The 19,829-nt window shown below is 36.3% G+C and overlaps 1 protein-coding gene across 1 annotated transcript; it reads left to right on the forward strand.

The window, feature by feature from the left end:
- The first annotated feature begins 15,127 nt into the window (after nucleotides 1-15,127).
- On the forward strand, nucleotides 15,128-19,457 carry LOC105226597 (uncharacterized). Its single transcript, XM_011205563.3, has 7 exons — nucleotides 15,128-15,977; nucleotides 16,048-16,202; nucleotides 16,270-16,378; nucleotides 16,978-17,078; nucleotides 17,611-17,733; nucleotides 17,790-17,907; nucleotides 19,089-19,457. The coding sequence occupies exons 1-7, from the start codon at nucleotides 15,128-15,130 to the stop codon at nucleotides 19,337-19,339; spliced, it is 1,707 nt and encodes a 568-aa protein (XP_011203865.3). The 3' UTR covers nucleotides 19,340-19,457.
- Nucleotides 19,458-19,829: the final 372 nt, after the last annotated feature.

Here is a 19,829-nt window from a genome sequence, read left to right on the forward strand (position 1 = left end):
TATAGTCGGGCAATGGAACGTCTGCTCCATCGTCATCGATTGGGGAATCGAGTTCGCCTTCTTCTGGAACTGAATTCCATCCCAAAAAGAGCTTATGAAAAGTGTTTTGAAGACTGGATACTACATCTGGTGGGGATTACTTTGAGGACGATAAAATAAATATTGAATATTACTTTTTTGTCACAATGTATATCTACTTTTCGAGCATTGAGTTTAAGAGAAAAAATTAGATTATCTTATTGAAAAATCGATGCGTGTGGTCCGAGGAGCTCTTTCAATGTTGAAAATCCAATATTTTGAGGCATTCGTCGATTGTTTTCTGTTCAATAAAAATTTAATCCATTGTTCTTTAAATCGTGATTTATTTGCCGAACATGACTTCAACTTTTCGATGAGAATACTATAGTCAGAGATAAAGAGATGTTTAACTCCTCTCTCACTGGAAGTGAGAGAACAATTGCTAAACGTCAAAACCTACTGAACTTTGACAGCTAATCGAGTTCAGTAGGGTTTGACGTTTATCAATTGGAAACGAGCGATGGCCAGATTGAAATCTTACCAAAAAAATATGTAAACGGAGGGATTTGTTGCATCGTTTAAGACCACTTATAAAAATGAAAAACAATGAAAATTAAATAAATTTGTGAAATTTAAAGGTATTTGATGAAAGGTTTTTTGTCAATTTGAAGACCTCATAGTATTGTTTGTTTCAATGGACAATGATTAAAAACATTTTAATTGATTGAAGAGCTAACAAGACTTAAATCCTTTTTATTGGGTATTGAAAGGTCAAAATTCAGTTCTTCAAACATACATTTTAAAAAGATTTCAAATAGTTTCTCCATATAATAAATATCTACTACATAGTAAATTTTTTAGTCGTAATCAATGTTGGGTGTTTTAATTTAAAATGCCCAAAAATTCTTATTTTGTTCGATCTGGCCATAATGGAAAATGTTATAAAAAACGCTTATTTTGAGGTGATCTCACACTGGAATAAGATGAACATCCCTTTATTCCTGATTCACACTTATACTCATTCCGTGAATAATTTGCTTGCTTCATACTCAATTTTTCGCAAGTGGCTCAAAGTTGTGTTTAACTCATTCACTGCAGATCACTGGTGTGTATGAGAAACTCGAAGCTATCATCAGAGATAAAGAGATGTTTAACTCCTCTCTCACTGGAAGTGAGAGAACAATTGCTAAACGTCAAAACCAGAGATAATGAGATGTCCAACTCCTCTCTCACTGGAAGTGAGAGAACAATTGCTAAACGTCAAAACCACCTCAACTTTGACAGTTGACTGGATTGAGTGAGGGTATTTGACGTTTTAGCAATTGGAAACGAGCGATGGCCCAGACCTGAAATCTTACCAAAAAATTATGAAAAACTGGAAGGGATTTGGTGCCGCCGTTCAAGATGGCTAATAAAAATTTAAAACAATGAAAATCAAAGAAAATGCTAAATTTAAATATATTTCATGGACACGTTTTGTAATTTGAAGCATAATAGAAGTACTTTTTCTATGTACAATTTGATTAAAAACGTTTATTAATTGAGAACTAACAGGCCTGTAAATTCACCTTATTATAGTATTGAAAGATCGAAAGTCAGTTGTTTTTAAAATACCATAAAATCATTAAAAAAAAGGAATTAAGTAGTTTTCGCCATATAATTAAAAGTGCCAATTATATAATAATTTGCAATCGTAAATAATGTTGGGTATTTTAATTTAAAATGCCCAAAAATTCTTATTTTGTTCGATCTGGCCATAATGGAAAATGTTATAAAAAACGCTTATTTTGAGGCGCTCTCACACTGGAATAAGTTGGGCATCCCATTATCCCTGCTATAGTCAACTAGACGTCAATCATTCAGTCGTGCACCGGATTGAACAATCCATGGCATCAGCTCTTTCACACATTGAAGACAGTTTTCTTTCCGTTATAAATAATAGGTGTATTTCGTATTTCTTAAGGTTTCTGAATTTATGCGGAATAGTTAAAAGACTGGCGTTTGCTCCTGAATTTGAAGCAAATGTACCAATTTTACGTTCTGGGTGGAAAATCGGTATACTTTTTTCATCTCTTGAAATGTTATCCAAATGTTTTTGCATCTTTTAAATAATCGATATTCCAAAAACCTCCAAATATGGTTTTTTTTTATTGTGTACGAGTATGCTTTTAATACCGCTCGAAAAAAATGAGGCTTTATTGACGCGCCATTTCTGTACTGTTCTTCTTTCCTTTACTTACTGTTGTATATTAGTGTAATAATCTGTGCTGTTAGCTTATTATATTAAGTAATTAATATTAATCACCTCTCACTTAATTTTTCCTGTTGTTGTGTTTATACCTTCACTTGTGTTAGTGGTTGTTGGTATTTCATACTCGTACATAAATATTTGCTTCTCTATTCATCGTTACACACATTTTTACTTGTTCGTCTGAGCACTCCCGTCAACCACCGTCGGCACTTTTTATTTTTTAAGACCACACCAAAATGATGTACCATGTAACGGTGTTTTCACTCTTTTCGGTAATACATTTTGCAGCAATTTTTTTATATTCCTCGACTGACACTGTTTGCCATTTATACTGTTGCTACTTGGAAGAATCAAAGCCAGGGTATACTTTAAGGTGCAAACCGTTAACCAGAGGACAGGAATCCAAGCAATTATATATAAAGTTGAACATCTCTAACTCGAAATACCATAATCCAAAAAAAACTTCGAGTTAGGGAGGCTACGAGTTATGGAAGGAAATTTATATGCAATTTTATTTCTATTGTCAATTCAAGAATTCAAGTTACGGAGAACTTCGAGTTATGGAAGCAACACTAAGTTAAAATATAAAACTCTAGTTTGGCACAGGGGATGAGAGTAGCAAGGGGCATCTGTGAGCAAAAAGTTTTGAAAAGGTACACGTAGCCACTCTCTCTAATAAGTTTAATGTACATATCACCTAAACCATAAAGCTGCAACTACCAAATTTACCAAGCTCAAATAATATAAGAACTTCTACCGACATTGTGAAAATCGATGAAATCGGATGATAGCCCCGCTCAAGTGCGATAAATGAATAACTAAATACGCCAGAGACATAAAATTTTACCCCCCAGATAGACGCCTTTAATGGCGCATGGGTCAAAATTGGACAATGTGGACGAGACACTGCCCACTTTTCCCTCTAAAGGCCCTGTTAAAAGTCTCCAAGGCGGTATTATATACTACTTTTATTTCTGTGCTGATTTTTCGGAGCTCCACATTGTATTTCTTCTATTTCAGAAAGCGAACTTTAAGGTTCTCTATTTTCTGTGTATGACTCGTATATATGAACATCGAAAATATTGTTTCTTTTTATTTCTTCGCGTGTCGATTACAACACCAATAATGCATCATTTAACTAGCCGGTTAGAAGTGTTGTTGAGGAATTTACGCGTAGCTGCAACAGCTGTACGAAGTGAACGGCAGCTACAAGTTTTGGTCAAAAGGTTAGCAGCAGGCATACAAAAATTCCTAGAAAATGTTTTCGGTACAAAAAGAAAACCATAAAGAGAAGAGCGCAAAGCAAGGATTGCAGCCAAAAATAACTGACCTGTTGCATAGCCAATCTTCGGCACACTTGCAACATCCTTTGAGCTGTTGGGTGTGCGACGCATGCATGCACGTTGCTGCTATGGCCGTAGTAGTTGTCGTCGTGTGGCATGCAACTTAAATATATACATACATATGTATATACATATCATCTTGCAAATAAATACTGAAGCGCTGCCACGCACTTTGCGGGTAATCCAACTATCGAGATTGACTTATTGCCACGGCAAGTTGTGGCAGCCGCCACGTATCCGCAAGTGAAGGAGAATCCGCCTCTTATGTTGCATGTGAAAGCATTAAGTTGCATGATTAATGAGTTGCCTCATTAATTTTACGATGCAACGAAAATCAATGTGGCACGCAGTTTTCTTCGCTTTAATTTATTTTATTTTTTATGTCTTCTTCGCTTAGACGCAGTCACTCTCTCGGCGCATTTTGCAAATTAATTTCCTTGTCAGACAAACCAAACTGACAGTTGGAAAAAATAAATCGATCATTTTCATTGAAGCGGTCTTAACTCAGTCGTCAGCTTGCGCATTAAGCCGGCAAAAAAATCTGCATGCGGCCAATAATTGCCGCTGCAAGACATACAAATTTATACTTTATTATTGGACATCCATTCTATGTTTTGGACTGCAGAGTCTAATTGCCAGCGCAATCATTGTGACGAAGTACTTTGCTGATTTCATTTATGTACAAGTATAAATGAACTCTCATGCTAGGCTGTAAACCAAAGAGTATTATGAACTCCAGTATCCAATCTACGATATATAGTATGTATTACCAAAGAATCAATTAGGAATTAGTCGGGTAAGAATAATTGATTTCAGTGCTAAACTATAAGATTTATAACCGTTATCTCCACTCTAGCTCGCTGTGATGAACGTTGCATAAAATGAAATCTTCAAAGTTTCGAAACGCCGTTTTTCTTACCAGCCCGAGTATTTGTCGATGAACTTTGCCTTCCGTATCCGCGAGATACTGATGGTAGTTTCTGCTCTTCTGATCCAAGGTTTTTAAGTTTGAATTCTAGCATTCGTGACATTTAAATCCACTAAGAGAGTTGGTAAATTTTTATCGCTGGCTCCACTGCTGAATCTGAGTTTAAAATAATCTTGCTAGTGGTATACTCGAATTAGAATGTCAGACAAAACTCTGAAAAAAGGCAACGGTCTTAGTAAAGTCTAAAAAATATATAATGATAAATATTTTGTTTCAAAGAGCATCTGATTTTTGGGAGGCTATCTAAAATGAAAAAAATAAAAATGTCACAAAATCGAAAATCTAAACGTTTGGGAAACTATACTAAAAATAATTTTCCAAGTAATATACGTACAGTGACTCACAATATTGATCACGCTTCAGTTGAATAGCCATTTATTTTTTCAAACATTGTCTATGTTGATATTTTTCAAACATGTCTACAATATTTTGTTCTATATTCCGTAATTGATGCGGATCTAATCTGTTACGGATTCTAATTCTTAATTCTTATTATTTATCAAATCTTAAAGGCAAAGTAAAAAATCAAGTTGTGTCTTAAATTTATCTTAACTCTAATGACAGGTGGACTAAATTATATATGTCTTTATCTGCTTTTATACCACCATATATATACACATTCACTGAATCCACATAGAGACATATTATTACTGCTGATTGATTGTTTGCTGATGATCTTGTTGCTGCTATTGATCTACTGCCACCGCTGATCATATCGCTGCTGTCGCTTCACCATTATGATTGTTGGCATTTTATCGCTGCTTCATGACTTTAATTGTAATGAATTTTCGCTCGCGGCATTTATGACTTCTCTAGTGTTTAGCGATTTCATTTATTGAACTGTTGACATTACCAATTTATTATTACTAGTTATATAGTATACCGTTATGTTTGTTGTTATGAGTGTCTTCTACACGGCTGTTAAATCAAATATGAATACAACCGCTCTTGCGAAGACCATGTGTGTTACGAGTATATGTATGTACATATGTATATGTATAACCGACATTATCTGTAATTTATATGCTGAGTTCTCGGTGGAGATTCTTCCTTTATAATTTGTGCGGTACTCTTTAATAACATCCGTGAGAAGGGTCTTAGACGTTGTTGGAGGTTTAGAATTGACTGTTACAGAACGACCACAATCAGTACCACCGCTTGATCTTGGTCGGCCTAAGAAACGAGTTCGATATCCAGATTAAGTGCACAATAATTGGAGTCGAATAATTGTAGTTACGAGTACATTATGAAGATACATAGCTTTTTAACCAAACAGACAGGAGGTAATAAGATTGATGGAATCCGGTTTGAAGTTAATGCACAATGTGTGAATATTTCTTCTAAAAATTCTCTCCTTCATTGATTATAAAAAGCGTAGTCTGTAGAGTCAAATTTCCACATTTTCAGAGCATTTGACTGGAACTAACATAGTTAGCATTAAGAGAAGAATGAAGCTTCTATACAAGGGCTAGCGGTAGTTTTAATTCGATTTTATTGATTTTAGGCACAAGCAGCTGTCAGTTCAAATCATTGCCGAGAAGAAATTCAGGTTGTTACTCGTTTTATAACTCCTTAAAGCAATGTGAAATCTTGCAATGGATTTCTGTCATGTCAAACCTTCTTATGAAAGCTGTTTTCAAACTTGGAGAACACGGAAATCGTTGAACAATACCCCAACACACAACCCGATGGGAGGAAGAACAAGGTTACATATCTAGCGGATATGTTAAAGCAGTTTCCCGAATTTTCCAAATCATCTAATATGCTAATAGTTCTGTAAGATGCTCTGCACGCAAAATTATATAAAGAGGTAATAATTTTAGTGACAACCTTAGTAAACCTCATACCACTGTGTTTAGCTTCTTCAAAGGCTGCAGAGCACATGCACAGAATGATGATATTTTAGAATCTTGATTTCTAATTTCCAGCTTTCAGTCGGTTGAGGCGGGGTATATTCAGTATTCCAATCAAAGAAAAATTGCGAATAAAAAGTCGAAAAGACTTAGGAAGCTTTCACAAAATCAGTGAATTAATGGATGGTGATTAGTTGGTCCTCACTGGATATCACAATTACTTTAATAGTTTCATACATGTGACTGCTTGCCGCTAGGTATTCTTCCCTACATCCAATCAAGCAATAGTTTTTGGGTCAGAGGATAGCTTAAATTAATTTAATAATAAATCTTATATTGCTTTGAAGAATTCACTTTAATTTTTATTGTTTTATAAAGAGGTTGGCATAAGGGACACTTGGTTGTCGAGTTTCTGCAATAGATGTTCTCATGAACGCCTTGTTCTCAAGCAGGTTCTCGCGAAACTTCATACAGATTTCAATTACATTTCAACCTTAGTCACTTTATGCAATTTCGTCTAATGATTGTTTGAAATCCAACCGATTTTCAGGGTTATCTATTGGCGAATGTGCCCTAAAGACGTTAAAGTAGATGTAGGTCAAAATCTTTCAAATTCACTTCTTTCAAAGATAAAGGGTAGTCAAGAAGGCTTGTTCTCTCTTTTTCGATGGTCATAGGATACCGATGTTTTTGAATTAGGGCTTATTTTAGAAGTAAATATCAGCAATTTTTATACTATGTTGTAACGCTATTATGAATGCCGGATAAATTGCGATGCGTCAAGTAGAAACATAACCGGCATGTAATTTTAATTCACATATCGTTCATCAATAGTGGTGCCAAGCAGAAGACAATAACCCATATGTAAAACCACAAGCATAACATTGTAACCAAAATATAAGCAAGATGCTCTAATTCCATGGATGAGTTCCCTTATATTTACTTAATTTAATTTTTGTTTTTTCCATACTGCTTCTACACCTATATTGCTGTATCTTACTTGTCTCTTTTTCTTAAGATACTTACCTTCTTGCTTACATTACACGATTTCTCTGATTCACATCCTTTCCTTTTGCAACTCCCTTTCTGCTTTCCCATCTGAAGTTGGGTAAGTCTTTCCGTTAGTTGCTGCCGCTTGGCTTGTAAGCGATGCATAATCCAGATAAATTCGCCACTTTTTATTGACCACTCAGTAGCCGCCGCTTGTTGCAATAATGTTATTCAATTTTCTCTTTGTCGAATTTTCGCGTTACCATATTGCTTCCTTGAGTCGCTTGCTCTCGTTGGTCCAAGCAGCTGTTGTCCAGGCAGTGGTTTTTGTTTGTCTGTATGTACCTTTGTGTTTACCGATGTTTTCGATTAAATTAAACTGTTAACAATTTAAGTTTTATATCGGTAAAATAATAAGATAAAAATCCATGTGAACATGTGTAGGTGTACAAGGAGTGATACAAATGCACATACAGTTTAAATATCATGCAACCTGCTGCATCAGCACGATAGATACCCAGTAAGACATTTTTAAATTGCAACATGTGGTATTGCCAGGTCAGATTGGCTGTTTAGAGAAGAGTCCAGATCTACTTGTTGTATAATTTTAGTGAAATAATTGTATTTATAAAGAAATTGTGTAAGAAAAAGATAAAAACTTATTTTTTGGTATTTAAGTAGGCAGATGGAGCCATATGTACAAGTTCAGGAAAGTAAGAACAGTTCTCTGAGCGCCATTTACTCGCGAGTGCAATCTTTTAGATATAGCTCAAGCAGTTCACGACTTCCAGTCTTAGACCAAGTATTCTCTGGGTAGCCAAAAAACATCCGTTTAAAGGAGAGCTAAAGTGAGAAGGCGAAACATTCCTCCCCAGAGTTGTACGCTGGGTTTGGAACCCGCCACGTAAAAAACACCCACAATGAAAAGAGGAAAACAGCCTCGGATGAGAGACCTCCCTTTTAATGAAGAACAGAAGGTACATATAGCCTCTGCAGTATGGCTCGCTTTCAAAACTTCGCATCAAATTTAAGAGAAAATCTTCTCAAAGACATAATTTCTAAGACTTAATTTCCCTCGGCCACCTCACTTTGGATACCGTTTGCTTTCGTCTGCCTCTCTGCCGAAGTTGAGTAATTTTTTAGAAAAAATCGCTCCTAACGAGTACTCTGCTATCCAGCACGGGTCTCAATAGCAGCCGTACAATTTATTACTTGCAAAGGCGGCCCGCATGTGGTGCCACGGATGCTATTGCTCCGCTGTTGCATCTAATCGCTTTCTAATGCCAACATAAGTTTTGTTTTTGTTAATTCACTTCATGTTTTTGTTGTAAAGCTATTTAATTTCAATTGCTTGTCAATTACGCTTAAGACTTTGGCGGCTGCTTTTACAATAACTTCGAGTTTTTGCTGTTATTTTATGAGCATGTATTGCTCGGCTGTCTAGCCGACTACTAGGCATTTTTTGACCACTCAAACAATTATATACACATATCAATATGTATGTATGTCAGCTCCTTTAAGTATTTTTGTGGTGTTCCATTTTTTATTAATTTCTTTTTAAATTTGCAGGTTAACGGGAATTTTTTGTTGTCAATAGATTAATTAATGTGTCTACGCTCGCCAGCGTTTTGCAGATTGAGTTGTAAGTGTGTTGCCATATGAACAACAATTAAAGAAAAAGTAACATGTTCAATGACAGGAGGTGCTGGGAAAAGGACCACGTCTTGCATGTGCAGATTTAATCGCTTCGTTCGATACATTTTTTATTTGGCAGTGTGACGGATAAAGATTTACGTTTTAGCGAATTCGTATCGATTAAAATATAATGTAATAATACTAATGATACTAATAATACCCTTCGGTCAAAATCGTGTTATAAAGGGTGATTTTTTAAGAGCTTGATAACTTTTTTTAAAAAAAAAACGCATAAAATTTGCAAAATCTCATCGGTTCTTTATTTGAAACGTTAGATTGGTTCATGACATTTACTTTTTGAAGATAATTTCATTTAAATGTTGACCGCGGCTGCGTCTTAGGTGGTCCATTCGGAAAGTCCAATTTTGGGCAACTTTTTCGAGCATTTCGGCCGGAATAGCCCGAATTTCTTCGGAAATGTTGTCTTCCAAAGCTGGAATAGTTGCTGGCTTATTTCTGTAGACTTGACTGAGTAAAGGCGTTAAAGGGCTCCCTATCTTTTTGATAACTTCTACAATAATGGTCGGCCATATCATCGCGAGCTGTGTGGCATGTAGCGCCATCTTGTTGAAACCACATGTCAACCAAGTTCAGTTCTTCCATTTTTGGCAACAAAAAGTTTGTTAGCATCGAACGATAGCGATCGCCATTCACCGTAACGTTGCGTCCAACAGCATCTTTGAAAAAATACGGTCCAATGATTCCACCAGCGTACAAACCACACCAAACAGTGCATTTTTCGGGATGCATGGGCAGTTCTTGAACGGCTTCTGGTTGCTCTTCACCCCAAATGCGGCAATTTTGCTTATTTACGTAGCCATTCAACCAGAAATGAGCCTCATCGCTGAACAAAACACGCGCGCGAAACACATTTCGAACCGAACACTGATTTTGGTAATAAAATTCAATGATTTGCAAGCGTTGCTCGTTAGTAAGTCTATTCATGATGAAATGTCAAAGCATACTGAGCATCTTTCTCTTTGACACCATGTCTGAAATCCCACGTGATCTGTCAAATACTAATGCATGAAAATCCTAACCTCAAAAAAATCACCCGTTACATACACATACATACATATATATGTATCCATTACCGATCCTGAGCTATTTAAAAACCTGATAAGGTAATACTAAGATTTCTTCTTGCTGAGAAAGGAAAGGAAGGGCTCTCTATCTTTTTGACAACTTCTACAATAATGGTCGGCCATATCATACGCAATCAAAAATAAATAAATGTGAGAATTCAAATTGCTCCCACCGAAATGATTAAAGATTAATTCGCGTTAATTCTAAAATATTTTGGAAAGTTTTCTCTTGATGAGTACGATAAGTGCAGTACTAAGAGCAACACAACGGATGCTTGAATGATTTTTTTAACTTTTTATACTCTTGCAACATGTTTAATAGTTTGTTGCATGTCCGACTAATTGAAATAGGTATAGGGTTAAGTCCGGGTGATTGTCCGAAAGTGCAAGTTGTAACTTGAGTAAAACTTAAGATAACTTGATGAAACGAGGTACGTACGTTCCTTGGTAAAAAAAAAATACGAATTCGTAGATGGGTGTAATCGGATCACTGCCACGCCCACAAAATGCCATTAACCTATAACCTATAAAGTGACAAACAATAAGCCTTAAATTAACATATAGAGTACTAATTTGACATGGAGGGTCGCAGTAGCAAAGAGCACCTATAGGCAACATGTTTTTAAATATTGGGCGTGGCCAAATTAAGCCATTTAAGATACAACTGTTAAATACCCTGGGTACTCAGAGTTTATAGTTGACTTTTTACTGAAAATATCGCTCAAATGTGAGAGTTATAAAAATGAAATTTGGAGACAATCCTTTAACGATAATAGTAATCTGTTTATCAAAAGTATATCTATTAGAGCTGCCCCGCAAAGATGTCAAAATCGTGCTTTAACGCCAGGGTGGGCAAAGAAGGTATCTTTGACACAACGGTCGGTAAATTCAACCCCCCTGATGAAACATTCCCAAATGCGTTGAGGCTGATCGACTTCACCGGGCCCCGAAATATAGTTATCTGTAGTACTAGATTCAAGGATATGAAAATTCACCAAGCTATCCGGCTGTTTCCGTATCGAAAAGCCACCAATCAGATCGATCATGTTGTGATAAACGGAAGACACATCTCCAGTGTTTTAGACATGCATACGCTCCAAGGTCCTAACATTGACTCGGCCCACTAATTATCGTAGATAATTTCGTCTATCTTGAAACCAGTATTAACAGCAACAACAATGTTAGCCTCGAAATCCAACGCAGAATAACTTTTGCAAACAGGCGCTACTTCGAACTGAGTAGGCAATGAGTTATACGACGACTTTGACATAATTCAGTGAATTAAGAGACTGTACTACGCTGGCTAAGTCATGTCGTCCGAATGGATGAAAACGCTCTAGCTCTGAAAGTATTCAACGCAGTACCCGCCAGGGAAGCAGAGGAAGAGGAAGACCTCCACTCTGTTGGAAAGACCAGGTAGAGAAGGCCCTGGCTGCACTTGAAATTGAGAATGACTAGCGCGCTGTTTTAAACTCGGCTATAAACGCGTGAGCGTTGTCAATACTTCCTTAGGCCCCATATACCTAATATAAACATTTCCGAGCTGACTTAATACCGCATATATCGGTCAATTTGTGAGTTATCTGAATAAAATTGAGAGAACGTGTTTTCCTAATAACGGTGAATTTTTGTGCTTAGAATAAATAAAATTGTCCTAGACCCATATTACAAACAAGCCTTATGTACCTGAAAGTATTATTACTAGTAAGTTGCAAGAGTGTGAAATGTTCGAATATAATCAAATTGAGCTATTCCTTACTTGTTTAGGAATGAAATTAATTTATCTGTTGCAGAAAAAGACAAGCATACTTGACGCTATTTTGTTTCTTTATATGTTATAGGTTCTGGAAATTTCCAAAATTCAAAATGTATGTATGATGGTCGAAATAAATCGTTTTCATTTGGGCGATCAAGAAGTGAATGATTTAGTGTTTGTAGACCAGATTTCCAATTTGTTTAGTTGACACCTTATCCTTCAGTGACCCAGAAGCTGTCTTGTTTGTCTCTTGGAGAAAATTATCCACTACCCCAGCGCGGCTTCGTCACGTCAGTGATCTATTCTCATAAACCAGCTACAAGTGCGCTGCGTTTTAAGCAAGATAAAGCTGAACATGACGAAAAATCATATACTATATAATAAAATCTCTTCATAAAGTATTACGTTGCGGTCATAACATCCCCAAAACTCTGTTTAAATGCTAAAGTCACAAAACTGGCTAGCTAATATTTCCATATTGAATATTTAAATAACTTTTCGTGTTTTCTTTGATTATCAACTTTAAAAAAGGCACTTCGCTTATTCCCAACATAGGCTAAAATATTTCCAACAAAAATGGGCAAGTACTTATATTCATAGAAATATATAATTTTTAATTATTCGTGGCTACAATAATTTGTATACAATTTTCGAAATTGACAACCACACGCTTTGAAAAATACGAATTTAACGTTAATCAAGGTGTGGATGACTAATTTGTTTTCGTTGTAAATAATTTTACTAATAAATTCTCTGCGCTCTCTTTAAGTTGCGGTTTTGATGAACATACATACTTCAAACTGCTTTACTCGTATTAGTCAAACCTTACATAAGGATGTGGGTATTTATATATATACTACCGCATAAAACCGCATCACGACTTGCATTTTACTTCAACTTGATACTGGTAATGCACCATTAATTGCATTGATTACTAATTGTGGGTAATATGTGTGAATATAAATATAAATTCAATTGTATGTAATTAATGCTAAAATTAAATATTATTTGCGGGCGCTTGCTAACCGTCTGCATAACGTGGTTAAAGAAAATAATTAACATTCAATATGCCTTTTTCTGCTCATAATTACACGCTCAGGGAAATACAGCGTATGTTTGAAAACATGAACTAATCAAAACTAAGAAAGTTCAAATTTGCGAAATACAGCTTTCTCCCTTAGTGGTCACAGTATATTCAAATCATTTTATCGACGCCGTCATGAGTAGCCCTCTGTTCCGATAGTTTCAACTATTTCTTTTGGTTTGATTTTCTCCGGTGTTGCTGAAAGAAGTTTTCATAATTTCATGATTTTGATCTATCAGTGGAATGAGGACAGCGACTTTTAGTGGCATACATAAACATTGCGAAAATTTTCCCATCTTCTGCTGCCAATTCAGCCTTAGGTCTACAACTTTGCTTCCGCCGTTTTCTAATAGATGTCTCTAGCGTGAAGCACTAGTCGATTAAATCATTTTATATCGATCTTAGACATTTGTGTCAACATTAACCCAACAAAATATTTGTAGAGATCTGTTTGCTTTGCCAAACTTATTTTCAACTCAAAATGTCACTTGAATTCTCGACATTTGCCGGAAATTTTGCTTTTCTTTTTAATTCCACGAAAAGTGCGGCTGAGGACCCGTCCACGCTTTACTGAGGCTGACACATACATAGATAGTACTATTACTCTACTACTACCATCTATATGATTTCTATTAGGTATTAAAAAAATATAGAATTTTTGTAAAGCAACTTGTGTTAGTTTACAAAAAAATGGATCATAAAGCATTTCGTGTGTTAATTAAGCATTGGTTTTTGAGGGAATAAAGGAAAAGACTTTTGGACCGTTTTTGTACAATAAAGTCTTAAATTTACAAAAAAACGGCGGAAGCAAAGTTGTAGACCTAATAGATGTGAAGCAGCGATTACGAAAAGATCTTTAATTGCTAAGTTTCTCTTAGAAACGATTTTACCTTAAAAACACCAAAATTTAGAAAAGTTTTTACAAAATCCTAAAGGTACCTGCAACAGCAGAGCGTATTCAGGCACTGAAAGTTTTTAAAGCAGCGTGGATACTTTGCCTTGCCAATTACCAAGATTTTAAGGTTAAGAGTGGCGTTTGAGCGTGTAGAGCACGAACGGAAAAACATATATGTACATAAATGATTAAATTTATAGTGCGAAGTGAGTAGGCGACAGGGTCTAGACGAGTTTTTCCTATACATCATAGCAATATGTTTTAGTGATCTGATCTGAACAATTCATACGGGGATGGAGGGGTAGCTATGGACAATAGTCAACGAAAAATTGCGCGAAAGTCAAATAAAAGAGTTTTCCATATAAGAACTGGATTTTGTGCTATCAGTTTGTGCTATATGCTATAAGCATAACATAAGCCTTTTTGACTAAAAGTAAATGTTTTATTTAATTTTAACATCACATCGTTGGTAGACCCTTTTTTATATATCTCGGACGCTTTGACGCTTTTTTCGGTTTTATAAACTTCATGAACCACTCAATATTCAGGCTACAATAATGAAGAGGGCTCACTTTTTTGTTGAGAAAATTCGAAGGAATACATTTTGACAACAGTTTTAGTGATATTTTATTTATAAATATAGTAGACTGGAAAGGAGTGTTAAATAAACGCTCATTCTGCAGGAATACTTGAATCAATCATTGCTGACTAATACTTGATCCAGAACACCATACATTTGCAATTAAGCGAAATTGTGCTTTCCCAAAGGCATACAATCACTGAGAAGCTTCACTGTGCTTTATTTACCGCTTTATTTCTATTTTTTCATTCATACTTGAATATAAGTGTGCGTAGTTTCCATACCGTATGATACTGATCACACAGAACTAAGGCATGTTGCAGGCCATTTGCAGCAACATGTTTCCCTGCAACATTCAGAAGCATCCTACCATGAAATTAAAAGTGAAGGTTATATTACAAGTCATTGTTTTTGTTGCATTACATGAAAAAGGCTTGTTGACAATTAATGCTCTAGTAAAGCACGAGAGCCTGACAATGGCAGAGAGAGTTGGAAAAATTTATGCTAAGAATTTCGTAAAAGTGAAGCATTATCCGGTGAATGGAGACCAACAGTTTACTGGTGCCAACAGTGTAGAGTGTGGCTTGCGATGAAACGTTTCTTCACTGTACGAATAACCATGCAACAGCAGCTGTGTCTTCTCCACTTAAGTTTTTGCGCCGCCTTAGTGGGTGTGATAAGAAATTGCCGAAGTGATTTTGTTACTTTGCGACGGCAAAGTCATTGGACGATGGCAGATTTCAACGCTACACCGACAAATAGTCGCAAATTGTTAAATAGTGAGATAAGAGAATGGAACCGCTTTACCGATATTGCCAACCATTATCAACTACGTTTTAAACCTTTGCGTCTAATGCCACGTTTGCTTGAGAATAAAGTGTCACACAAGCCGACGTCAACGAAATCCAACGTTACGGATGGGGAAGCTGCAGTTGTAGGAACAGATGCCGAGCAAGCCGCAGATGCGGAGCTGTTGAACAACCCTTTCTCAAATACTCGCGTTCCGCATATACGACCGCATGCCACAAGCACAGTGAGATCGCCGATTAGACCTTCAGCTTTGGTCCCAATACCAGCCGCGAGCTCCAGTCTGATGCCATTGACCATAGCGAATATAGCACAAGCAACCGATGCCGTGAACTCTATCATGAGACCACCACAAATTGGATTTACAAGGCCGCAGTTACTCTTTCATGGCGCACCGTTCAAACTTAATTTGTTGCAGCAAAAGCATACGACCAAAAAGACAAAGAGCAAGGGATTTCTCAGCCTCTTCGAGGTTATAAAATTCGAGAATACCAAATGCTCGGTGGCTATGGATGAGATTGATATACGAGTGCGTGCTTTAGAGGGTATTTGTTATCACGAGTTCGAATGTAAAAGCTTAGGTGGCATTCCGACCGAACCATGCGCGGAGGGTGTGGGAGTGTGTTGCGTGTGTGAGTGTGAACTAGTGTTACGTTTGTCATAAATGTTGTAACTCATATCTCTTATTTTTACAAAATTAAGTTTTGACCGGTTGCGGCGATACGACCAAACAGTCGGTAGTCTACTTTGAAAGCCCAAACTATCCGAATCCAGTACGCGAAATGTTAATTTGTGTGTTGATCATAAATTTACGTGATAATGTGCAGCAATTGCGTTTGGATTTTATTCAGTTTGAGGTTAGCTTTATTTAGTTTGCGTGTGTTAAAGCGAGTTAAATGTATAAAGCCTTCTTTTTTCTCACAGATTAATCGCCCTACCGATGGGGACTGCGTGGAGGATCAATTCATTGTCTCTGGTCAGAACCTAAATTTTGCTGTGCCCATTCTATGCGGCATTAACACCGGCCATCATAGTGAGTACCGGAGAATTTGGCGTCATAAAAGACGTTTAATTTAAGGCTAGTTTCATAATGGAGCGATGAGTAAAAGCTGCGAGAAAAAAAAAGAAAAAAAAAACATTCAGGTATCTTTATTTTAGTATCAGTTCTTCACAGCGAGTTATAATTTAGTTTTATAAACAAATCAGCCAGAAGAACTTTAGCGAAAAAGTTTGCGTTAAAATAACTTTTGTTTGAACTTAGTAAAAAAACATCGCTCTTGCTAACCCTAATTTCTTTCTTGTTACAAAAGTTGATTCATAACAGAGTGTGAGAGCTGCTTAACCGTAGCGATACTGTTTTTAAGACTTTTAGGGCTTTGTATCTGCTTACTATGTAAAAACCATAAGTACTTAGGTTCTGGGTGATGTAGACCCTCCGAAATTTTTTTGAAATATTACCAAATTGAGTGAAATTCGCCCGAAAGGAGGACTATTGACACTTTTGCTTTTCTCTCACTTTCTTCTCACTTCTCTCACTTTTCTCAACACTTCACTGTGCCTCTAGCCTTATGAATGGTTTTATTTAAAAAACTTTAAAAAAGTTTAAATAATGATAAAAAATTTTAATTTCAGTTTATGTCGATGTCAACAATTCATTCGAGAGGAAAATTTATCTGTCCTTTATTACTAAACTGGCCAATGGAGATCGTGCCTTCAACATAAAAGTATTACAGGTACGAGTATGCCGTAAACGAGTAAGTGGGAGTTGAATTTTTAATCAGGAGGTACCCCCAAGCAGCATTATATTCATAATAAATCTCTTCGACTGTTAAGTTTTAAGCCTTCATTGTAATATGTAATATATTTTATCTGCTTAATCACTAACCATTTTTAATAGGTGGCAACTCTTCTCAAAAATATTTTCAACTGTATTTATTCCATTTTATACACCGCCGATTTGCTACCTAAATTATACTAATTCGATTATTTTATTATAACATTTATTGTTATTATATTTTTTTAAATATGGCAACCCTATTAAAAAATGTTAATCTTTAAAATTTCTTAAACTTCTGCGATTAAATATTTCAGTTATTTATCTTATCTTACAATAATTTTTGCTTTTATCTCTAACATTTTTTTTAAATGTGGTAATTTTCAGACTGTATTTCGGTTTAGAGCAGCGATCATTACTATGCGATCGTGACAGTTAAATTCTAAACATATTATATATATTTAATTATTAAATTTTTTGTCCACTATCAGCTGGAGAGCGATTTGGCCCCTGAGGGTTGTTTGCAGTTTTACACAGAAAACGATGGCGAAGTGAAGTCATTCAATTATGATGCCGACGGCGCTTTTGTCAACAAGGCGGTCGCAACATATTTCGTAGAATTCTATTGTTATCATTTCCGATTTGGTTAAAAACATATTTTTAATTACAGAATAATCTAAATTATGTAATTTGTCTACAACGATCCAAGGACATGTGTTCGGTTAGTTACAACACCGAGCTAAATGGTGGCGAACAACTCGACTTTCAAATCACTAACAAAGACGAAGGTTGGTAAATATGAAAAAAAAAAATATTTTTCTAGAGAGATTAAGCGTTTACAAGAAAACCGTTAAAATTCAAATCCAGTTACCATTTAATTCCTTTTTGATCTATACAGTTCTACGAGCTTTGAAAACGATTATTAACATTCGAGTCTACACCCGACCTTAGGGCATTAATTGAAGTTCAACAAGAAAACTAAAAGCTGGCATATTTTTAGTCTTGCAACATGTTGCTACAGAGTATAATAGTGTTGTTCACCTAGGGGGTGATGTATATAACTATATAATATAAATAATTAGGATGACGAGAAAAGTTTAAATCCGGGCGACTGTCTCTTTGACCGTCCGTCCATCTGTCCAAGCTGCAACTTGAAAAAAATTTACGATTGCGAGGCACCATCGGAAAAGCTACAAAAGCTGCCGGGTATCTCCAGCAGAAGAAAGTAGGCGTTGGTGGTGAGCACTGATGCTAACGTCCATCATACGATTTGAGGCAGCCTCGACATAAATCAGCGAAGTGAGTCCCTACTCTACCCTATTTTACTAAGTATTCTAGCGGTAGCTAATTGAGCATCGAGATTCAGGAAACCCCATTTCTCCTCTTTAATAGGATTCATTGGAAGATCTAGTCAGTGTTCACTTTCCAGGCTGTAAAGATGCGGTAAGTCCAAGCTATGAGGGAAGTAGTGCGATTCCGAAGACATTTTTATGGAGAATAAAATAGAATGGGCAATCCGCTCATACGACCCGTACAAATTTCCCGGCACGGACGAAAACATTCCTGCAATGCAACGGAAAACACTCTGTCCATCTGTGCCGTGGCTAAAGGCGAGAGGCAAACTCATTAAAACTTGTGTGCAATAGCTTACTGGTTCTTAGTTAGGAGATTTTTTTACTGATAAGTTCGCGCAGTATTCCGCCTTTCCTTTCAACTAGCCAGCATTACAATATGTACAAAATAGCCATATCTCTGTTCTAATTTAAGAAAAGAAATCCTTATCTGATCCTAAAAGTATAGAGATAATAATACATACATATGAATATTCCTGGAAAAAAATCAAAACATTTGTTGGGTATGTCATGCCCACACAAAAAGTACCCAAGTAAATAGGCATTCCTCTTTAATAAATCAACCCTTTTCTCAGGAACGCATATTTGCCATTTGCTTATTACTTACCATCTTGCAGACGAAGTGGACTTGGTGCCGGATGGTCAGGCGGGTGCTGGTATTTTTAATTGTCCGGACGATTATATCGCCATCAATCAAGTGCGGCTCTGCGGCGAGCGCTTCAACGATGGCACCGTTTCGGACGACTTCACTCAAAATGCACCGGTTAAGGACGTCGCAGCGGGACCAATTATATTACCAGTGCACAGCGATGACGAGTATGTGGGTCGCGGCTTTCACCTAATCTACAAACAGGAGTTATGCATTTGAGGCGCAACGGAGTTACTCGTTTCGTTTTGTCCCTTTTTGCATGCAATGCATGGTTCCTTTTATTCTTTTGTGATCATTCTCTATTATCTATTGTGGAATTTTGCTGGATTTGCATGTGGCAAAATAAAAAGTGTAAACACATGACAAATTTTGTGTTATGTACATATATATAGACGTATATGTATATTATGTATGTATGAAGAAATTAAGTGTTCGCTTTGGTGGGCTGAAAGACTTACTTGTTCCAGTTACGCTTGATAATTTGAATTGCAAACTATGGTCATGGGAAAATGTGGCGCTTCTCCAGCTAAGAGTGTCTACAGCACAAATTCTACATTGTTGTAATTGTTGTATGTGTTATTTATTTGGTAGGCGCCTCTTGCGACTAGCTACAGTGGGTCAAAAGAGTACTCGGATAAAGTAAACTAAAATGCCTGCGAAAGCGCTTCCCGTTGGACAAAATGATTTTTGGTGTGTCGCAATATTGTTT

The sequence above is a fragment of the Bactrocera dorsalis genome, chromosome 2 (assembly GCF_023373825.1).
Source record: "Bactrocera dorsalis isolate Fly_Bdor chromosome 2, ASM2337382v1, whole genome shotgun sequence".
Taxonomy (NCBI): domain Eukaryota; kingdom Metazoa; phylum Arthropoda; class Insecta; order Diptera; family Tephritidae; genus Bactrocera; species Bactrocera dorsalis.